At 37.3% G+C, this 9,205-nt stretch overlaps 1 protein-coding gene across 1 annotated transcript in view; it reads left to right on the forward strand.

Moving 5' to 3' along the window:
* Positions 1–9,205, forward strand: part of RBBP8 (retinoblastoma binding protein 8) — a 65,305-nt gene that overhangs the window by 18,137 nt on the left and 37,963 nt on the right. The window contains 1 exon segment of the mRNA XM_010828916.1: positions 7,595–7,707. Coding sequence (XP_010827218.1) covers positions 7,595–7,707 — 113 coding nt within the window.

Below are 9,205 nucleotides of genomic sequence, written 5' to 3' on the forward strand. Positions count from 1 at the left end.
TGGTTCCTCTGCCTTTTTTTTAAAAACCAGCTTGAACATCTGGAAGTTCATGGTTCATGTATTGCTGAAGCCTGGCTTGGAGAATTTTGAGCATTACTTCACTAGCGTGTGAGATGAGTGCAATTGTGCAGTTCTTTGGCATTGCCTTTCTTTGGGATTGGAATGAAAACTGATCTCTTCCAGTCTTGTGGCCACTGCTGAGTTTTCCAAATTTGCTGGCATATTGAGTGCAGCACTTTCACAGCATCATCTTTCAGGATTTGAAATAGCTCAACTGGAATTCCATCACCTCCACTAGCTTTGTTCGTAGTGATGCTTTCTAAGGCCCACTTGACTTCACATTCCAGAATGTCTGGCTCTAGGTCAGTGATCACACCATCGTGATTATCTGGGTCGTGAAGATCTTTTTTGTACAGTTCTTCTGTGTATTCTTGCCATCTCTTCTTAATGTCTTCTGCTTCTGTTAGGTCCATACCATTTCTGTCCTTTATCGAGCTCATCTTTGCATGAAATGTTCCTTTGGTATCTCTGATTTTCTTGAAGAGATCCCTAGTCTTTCCCATTCTGTTGTTTTCCTCTATTTCTTTGCATTGATCACTGAAGAAGGCTTTCTCATCTCTTCTTGCTATTCTTTGGAACTCTGAATTCAGATGTTTGTATCTTTCCTTTTCTCCTTTGCTTTTCACTTCTCTTCTTTTCACAGCTATTTGTAAGGCCTCCCCAGACAGCCATTTTGCTTTTTTGCATTTCTTTTCCATGGGGATGGTCTTGATCCCTGTCTCCTGTACAATGTCACGAACCTCATTCCATAGTTCATCAGGCACTCTATCTATCAGATCTAGGCCCTTAAATCTATTTCTCACTTCCACTGTATAATCATAAGGGATTTGATTTAGGTCATATCTGAATGGTCTAGTGGTTTTCCCTACTTTCTTCAATTTAAATCTGAATTTGGCAATAAGGAGTTCATGGTCTGAGCCACAGTCAGCTCCTGGTCTTGTTTTTGCTGACTGTATAGAACTTCTCCATCTTTGGCTGCAAAGAATATAATCAATCTGATTTCGGTGTTGACCATCTGGTGATGTCCATGTATAGAGTCTTCTCTTGTGTTGTTGGAAGAGGATGTTTGTTATGACCAATGCATTTTCTTGGCAAAACTCTATTAGTCTTTGCCCTGCTTCATTCCGTATTCCAAGGCCAAATTTGCCTGTTCCAGGTGTTTCTTGACTTCCTACTTTTGCATTCCAGTCCCCTATAATGAAAAGGACATCTTTTTTGGGTGTTAGTTCTAAAAGGTCTTATAGGTCTTCATAGACCTGTTCAACTTCAGCTTTTCAGCGTTACTGGTTGGGGCATAGACTTGGATTACTGTGATATTGAATGGTTTGCCTTGGAAACGAACAGAGATCATTCTGTCGTTTTTGAGATTGCATCCAAGTACTGCAATTCAGACTCTTTTGTTGACCATGATGGCCAGTCCATTTCTTCTGAGGGATTCCTGCCCGCAGTAGTACATATAATGGTCATCTGAGTTAAATTCACCCATTCCAGTCCATTTCAGTTCGCTGATTCCTAGAATGTCGACATTCACTCTTGCCATCTCTTGTTTGACCACTTCCAATTTGCCTTGATTCATGGACATGACATTCCAGGTTCCTATGCAATATTGCTCTTTACAGCATCAGACCTTGCTTCTATCACCAGTCACATCCACAGCTGGGTATTGTTTTTGCTTTGGCTCCATGCCTTCGTTCTTTCTGGAGTTTTTCTCCACTGATCTCCAGTAGCATATTGGACCTGTCAAATATCCATATATCTAACCCTTTTGAAAAAAAGGGAAAAAGGAAGGTCTTAGGCTGCATTGTATTTTAGGAAAGGTTTGACAAGGCCAGTGGGTGGTTCTGCTCTACTCATTCATTGGCTGGCTTCTGACTGAGATGCTTGGTGTGCTCACCTGTCTGAACAGGTGAAGGATTTCAGAGCACAACAGTTGGAGCCAGTGATTTTACTTCCTATAATAGGAGATATGTTTTCGTGGTTGCCACACTCAAAGACTGATTGTATTTATTTCCAGCACTCTTTCTGTTTAGTTGATCATTCACAAATTGCTTAGGACTCAAGATTAATACACTGAAGAAAAAACCACAAGACAAAGTTTTCATTATGTTTTGCATGAATTGGCTTAATACAGTTGGCTCTCCATTTCATCCCCAAGCTATAGTCGTCTTTCATTTTAGGTTTTGAAGATATTCCTTTGTAACATATTCAGAACATTTCTTCACTTTGTGGTTTAAAGTTTTCGCTTCTCTGTTATTCTTTGCATCTTGTGCTTCTTTTCTTAAGTGAGTTGTTCTTCTCTGGGCTCATTCTGAGAAGAAATGACAGTGGATGAGTGCCCCTTTCCCAGAGAAGTATTTTCTACATTACTGTCCTTTATTTGTTGAATACATTTAATTGTTAAAATTACCATTTTTATTCTGCAGTTTTTAAAAATGATTCTTTTCTGTTTATGGGCTATGGTAACTGATTTCATGTGGGTGTTACACTTCTCCAGTGTTTCTTATTCCTAAATGTTCTTGTTGCCTTTCATTCTGATCACCATTACATTTTTAGGCAGGTGAACCTATAGTTCACTACATGGTGTTAATTTGGGGGTGGGACAAGGAGGGTAGCTCATGCCTTTATTCACATACTTTTTCTCTTCTTTCTTCAACTCTAAAATTTCCTTCTGGGATTATTTTAAGGTTTGTCCCTCATTTTATGAAGCTTCATTTAATGAAACTGAGAATGATGTAGATCTGACCATTATTTTTTTAATGTAGGATCTGATAGGTTTGAGGGCTCACGTTATACCCAGGTATCCAGCACTTGATCTTCACCTTCACCCTGTGAGGTAGATGATAAATCAGTTTTACAAATGAGGAAACAATACTGAAGAAGAGTTAAACTTTCCCAAGATCACGTAGCTAATGAGTAATTAGGTTAAATTTGATCCCCAAACTTCCCGATTTCTACTGTTTGATATGTGTTGTTTTAATTTTATCAATGTTGTATAAATAAATTACAACTTAACTGATTATCTCAGAGTATTTATGTTTGATATCAAGTTACTAAAACAAGTACTCTGAAATATTAAGTCTTCAACATTGCCTGTTATCATAGTCTTGTTTTATTGGAAGGTTGGTTTGTTATTGGTTATTTTCCTTTTAAATTGCTACTAACTAAATGCTACTTTTAAATGTCAAAGTAGGTACCATTTAGTAAAGTTCTACTTACTTAAAATTTTACTTTAATTTTATGTCATATGTAAGAATGAATGATAGTCTAGAGCAAGTTTTTCTGAGACCTTTAAAAAATAACATGTATTTCATTAAAATTTCTTAATGGTAATTCTGCAACTTGCTGTTTACTCTTCATAAGATGAAGTGATTCTTCTTAGCCTAATATTGTGAAAACAGCAAGAGATGTTTAGATGAAAGGAATTAATACAATAAAGATAAATTAGATAATAAAGTGTTCTAATTTAATGTGGCTTGCTTGTTTGTGTTTTACTACTACTGTTATTATATTACATTTATAGACTTTCCTTCAAGGAAGCAAAGTATTTCCCTTAATCTAAGGAAGAGTCACTGTGCTAAAGAAGTAGATAGAAGATATTTTTTTAAAAATCTGAACTAAGCAGTTAAACCATGGTTGTCTGATAGATTGTAATATCTTTAAAAGCTCTTTTGGCAGTCATAGGAAACGCATGTTTCAACTGTTGTTAAAAGGGAAAATCGGTACTCATAATCAGAGGATTTGTGGTTCTCTAGTTTTCAAATACTGAACCAAATGTCTTCTTTTGTCTTGCTAAGTCTTCTTACTCATAGAATTGAATTTAAATGTATTCCTCAGGAGACCTTCCCTGACTTCCTAGACTAGGTTTAGTTCTGCTATGTGCTTTCACCGCAGCCCACTTTAGGACTCTTGCCTGGAAAATCCCATGGACAGAGGAGCCTGGTAGGCTGCAGTACGTGGGGTCGCACAGAGCTGGACACGACTGAAGCGACTTAGCAGCAGTAGCAGTAGCAGTGCTTTCATACTATCCTGTATTTCCACTTTAATGTGAATCCTATGTATGCGTGTGTGTGCTCAGTCGTGTCCAATTCAGTGTGACACCATGAGCTGTAGCCCACCAGGCTCCTGTGGTTTTCTAGGCAAGAATACTGGAGTATGTGGCCATTTCCTGCGCCAGGGGGTCATCCTGACCTAGGAATCGAACCCACATCTCTTGCATCTCTTGCATTGACAGGTGGATTCTTTACCTCTGTGCCACCTAGTCATGCTTTATTTTAAATACTTATTATTGTCTGTCTGTTTCTAGTGGACTGTAAGCCCTTCTTTAAAAGAAGTGACACTATCTTGGTCACTGTTGTATTTTAGCACAGACAGTACTCATTATAGGTGTTTAGTGAAACCCTTTTGAATGAAATGAATAAATCTGAGGAAGTCTTTTTAGGGTATAGCAAACAATTGAACATACTTGTTTATATGGTAAGTTTTACTGCAAAGTGAATGCTTTTATTTCTTCATCTCTATGAACAAGCTGGAATATAACTCAGAATGCCTAATGCTTTTCGGCCGTTAAAAGTAGGAATTACTCTTCTTTCCCTTTTCACCTGCTTATAGCTACTGAAATTGCATTCTCCTGTGAAATTAAGGCTGTTTTTTCTTTCTCTGAAGCAGCAGTAAAAGGTAGGCAAGAGGAAAGAAGTGGAATCCTACTGATGGAAATAGGAACTATCCTATTTTCTCACATCCATTTAAATTTAAGCTAGGATCAGTGAACGATCAGGAGTTGACTCTTTACAGATACTTTAATATTAAAAGTGGCAGTACACTGGAGAAAACTAGAAGTAATAAACAAGCTGGGGAATATTGCTTCATTTTATAACTGCCTTTACCAGTGACATTTTTAAGCTTGGAAACTAAGGGTTTCAAGAGGTTGTGTTCCATGATATATCAGAGTTGAATTCTTGGAAATAATAAGGAAAATGGTAGGGTAATGTTTAAAAAATACTTTGTTAGAATTGATTAATGCCACTTAGCTCCTTCAGTGTTTTTCAGTGACCTTTCAATGCCAGTGCTCTTTTGGCCTCTAGATTTAATAGTTCTAGAGTTCAATAGTTTAGAGTGAATAAATTATTTACCTGTAATCAGAACTATTTGAATGTTATTGCATGAAGCCCAAGCTATTAATTTGAATAGATGTTGAAAGAGAAATATGAAATGTGAAGTATTTTTTTTAGTTTCTTTTTGTCTACCAGCTCATTGCTTTCAATTTGTTTGTTTGCTTTCTTTCCCATTTTCCGTCTTCATTGTCTTGTGTCTTTAAAAATATATATGTTTGTGTGTGTGTGTGTGTGTCTGTGTGTGTAGTGGGATTTGGGGAAAGAGCCATAATAGATGCAGATGTTCACTTTGTCATCTTTTCGTAGATCTTAATTGTCCTAATTCCTGTTTCTAGAATCTACTCCAATTAAACTATGACGCTCAGTTCTTTTTTTTTTTTTAAGTTTCCCTTTTTTTTTAAAAAAATTTTATTTTATTTTTAAACTTTACAATATTGTATTAGATTTGCCAAATATCGAAATGAATCCACCACAGGTATACCTGTGTTCCCCATCCTGAACCCTCCTCCCTCCTCCCTCCCCATAGCCTCCCTCTGGGTCGTCCCAGTGCGCCAGCCCCAAGCATCCAGTATCATGCATCGAACCTGGACCACTCGTTTCATACATGATATTATACATGTTTCAATACCATTCTCCCAAATCTCCCCACCCTCTCCCTCTCCCACAGAGTCCATAAGACTGATCTATACATCAGTGTCTCTTTTGCTGTCTCGTACACAGGGAATTTTAAAACCGTATTTTTTCCTGGTTATATAAATAATAAAATTAGAGAAATTTTGAAAAATAAGCAAAATACTAAGAAGAAAATCTTCTATATTTTTGGTACTTACAAGATAACTATTAGTAACATTTTGGAAAATACCTTTCTTTTCATCACCCACCCCTTTCATGTATGTATTCCCTCTTCCCTTCAGCCCTCAAAATAATTACTAAAATCTATTTCGTAATCTAACATTGGAGTCTTTTATTATTTATTTAATTGGAGGCTAATTACTTTACAATATTGTATTGGTTTTGCCATACATTGACATGAATCCGCCCCGGGGTACATGTGTTCCCTATCCTGAATCCCCCTCCCACCTCCCTCCCCACCGCATCCCTCTGGGTCATCCAAGTGCACCAGGCCCGAGCATCCCCTGTATCATGCATCGAACCTGGACTGGTGATTTGCTTCACATATGATAATATACATGTTTCAATGCCATTCTCCCAAATCATCCCACCCTCGTCCTCTCCACAGAGTCCAAAAGACTGTTCTATACATCTGTGTCTCTTCTGCTGTCTCGCATACAGGGTTATCGTTACCATCTTTCTAAATTCCATATATATGCGTTAGTATAGTGTATTGGTGTTTTTCTTTCTGGCTTACTTCACTCTGTATAATAGGCTCCAGTTTCATCCACCTCATTAGAACTTATTCAGATGTATTCTTTTTAATGGCTGAGTGATAGATACTCCATTGTGTATATGTACCACAGGTTTCTTATCCATTCGTCTGCTAATGGAAATCTAGGTTGTTTCCTGGAATCTTTTTAAAACTGAAAGAACATAACTTTTTTTTTAAACTTTGTATTCTTTGACCTTTAGTATTCATTCAACTAAAAAAGTTGTTGAACACTCATTATGTGTGATATGCTGTGCTAGGCAAAGCAGATGCAAGTTTGCATCCAGTCCATTGGTACTGGACTGGGTGCAATTTTTGGGTCTAATAAATTAAAAAACAAGGAATAAATAAGTTCCCCTCAAATAGAGTTTAAAATTAGCAGATTTTTATAGAATTGCACTCAGAATTGCAGCCTGTAGAAAATGATATAGCATGATTTCAGCCTATATGGGAATATGTGAAAGGCATTATAACTAATTAATTTTCTCTGTATTTTCCAAGTCAATTCTTTAATTATTCCTAAAGTATAAAAATCCTGAAATTAATATATGGAACAGTATCTTTTAGTAGTTGAAAAATGTTTTTTATTTCAGTTTAATTGAGGCATAATTGATAAATAAATTGTTTTTAAATGTTTATCATGGTGATTTGATAAATGTATACATTGTGAAAGGATCCCTGCTGCTGCTGCTGCTAAGTCGCTTCAGTCATGTCCGACTCTGTGCGACCCCATAGACGGCAGCCCACCAGGCTCCGCCATCCCTGGGATTCTCCAGGCAAGAACACTGGAGTGGGTTGCCATTTCCTTCTCCAATGCGTGAAAGTGAAGTCGCTCAGTTGTGTCTGACTCCCAGCGACCCCATGGACCGCAGCCTACCAGGCTCCTCCGTCCATGGGATTTTCCAGGCAAGAGTACTGGAGTAGGGTGCCATTGCCTTCGGTAAATTAATACATCCATCACCTCACATATTTTTTATGTTTATTTTTTGATAAGAACATTTTAGTTCTATTGTAAAAATACTTTGTTTTTGTTTCATAGATTAAGAGCAGGATTATGTGATCGCTGTGCAGTAACTGAAGAACATATGCGGAAGAAGCAACAAGAGTTTGAAAATATTCGGCAGCAGAATCTTAAACTTATCACAGAGCTTAGTGAGTTTCCTTTCTTCACTTGCTAAGTATTTAAAACATAGTATGCTACTGTTAAACACCTATTATTAAATTGGTTACAACCGGATGGGTTGTTTACATGTTTTCTTCATTTAGACACAAGGTCAGATGTCATTTTTTTCCCTTTTTGTAGATTTAATCTCATGCTTATTTTAGTAAGAAATAGGGTATAGATTGTTTGTTGTTTTGTGATCCCATGGGCTGTAGCTCCACTGGACAGACTCCTCTGTCCATGGAATTTTTGAGGGTGTAGAAAGGTTGTACAAATACTGTCCATGTTGGCCTTAAAGTCTTACCAGCTGTAAGACAAGAAGCACATTTTCTTTGTATATATCCATATTTGCTTCTTTGGTTTTATTTCATGTAATTTGATTATTTGTATTTAGTAAGTATAGACACAAAGCAGACAATGTAGAATTCTACAAAGATGTATACTTTCCTGATTTTCACTATTTTTTTACACACTGTTACGCTGTTACAAGTATATCATTTTCGTATTAGTCTACTTACCCATTTCATGTAGGATTTCCTTACATTTATCTTCCTTTCCAAATTAATTCCATATATTGACTTTATTTTTTTTCTATTAATTATAGTGCTGTCCTCTGGTTACTCAAGCAGAATATATGAATATATGCTCATTATTATAAAATGAGATAGAAAAAACACAGTTGTGCTTTGCTCCCAGAGATAACTACTATTAAGAACATAGTAAATATCTTTCCAGGTCCAAGTTTATCTATCTTTTGTTTACCTCTGTCCCTCACTTTATCCCCTCCTCTCTTCTTTTTTAAATTTTAATAGGATCATCTCCAAAATATTCTTCTTGTTCTGACATATGTTGTTTTGGACTGTAAGAAATCTTTATATAGTTCAGTTCAGTCATTCAGTCGTGTCCGACTCTTTGCAACCCCATGAACTGCAGCATGCCAGGCTTCCCTGTCCATCACCAACTCCCGGAGTTTACCTAAACATGTCCATTGAGTCAGTGATGCCATCCAACCATTTCATCCTCTGTCATCCCCTTCTCCTCCTGCCCTCAGTCTTTCCCAGCATCAGGGTCTTTTCAAATGAGTCAGCTCTTCACATCAGGTAGCCAAACTATTGGAGTTTCAGCTTCAACATCATTCCTTCCAATGAACACCCAGGACTGATCTCCTTTAGGATGGACTGGTTGGATCTCCTTGCAGTCCAAGGCACTCTCAAGAGTCTTCTCCAGCACCACAGTTCAAAAGCGTCAATTCTTCGGCACTCAGCTTTCTTTATAGTCCAACTCTCCCATCCATACATGACTACTGGAAAAACCATAGCCTTGACTAGACGGACCTTTGTTAGCAAAGTAGTGTCTCTGCTTTTTAATATGCTATCTAGGTTGGTCATAACTGTCTTTCCAAGGAGTAAGCATCTTTTAATTTCATGGCTGCAATCACCATCTGCAGTGATTTTGGAGCTCAAAAAAATAAAGTCAGCCACTGTTTCC

Source organism: Bison bison, unplaced genomic scaffold, assembly GCF_000754665.1.
Source record: "Bison bison bison isolate TAMUID 2011002044 unplaced genomic scaffold, Bison_UMD1.0 scf7180017864498, whole genome shotgun sequence".
NCBI lineage: Eukaryota > Metazoa > Chordata > Mammalia > Artiodactyla > Bovidae > Bison > Bison bison.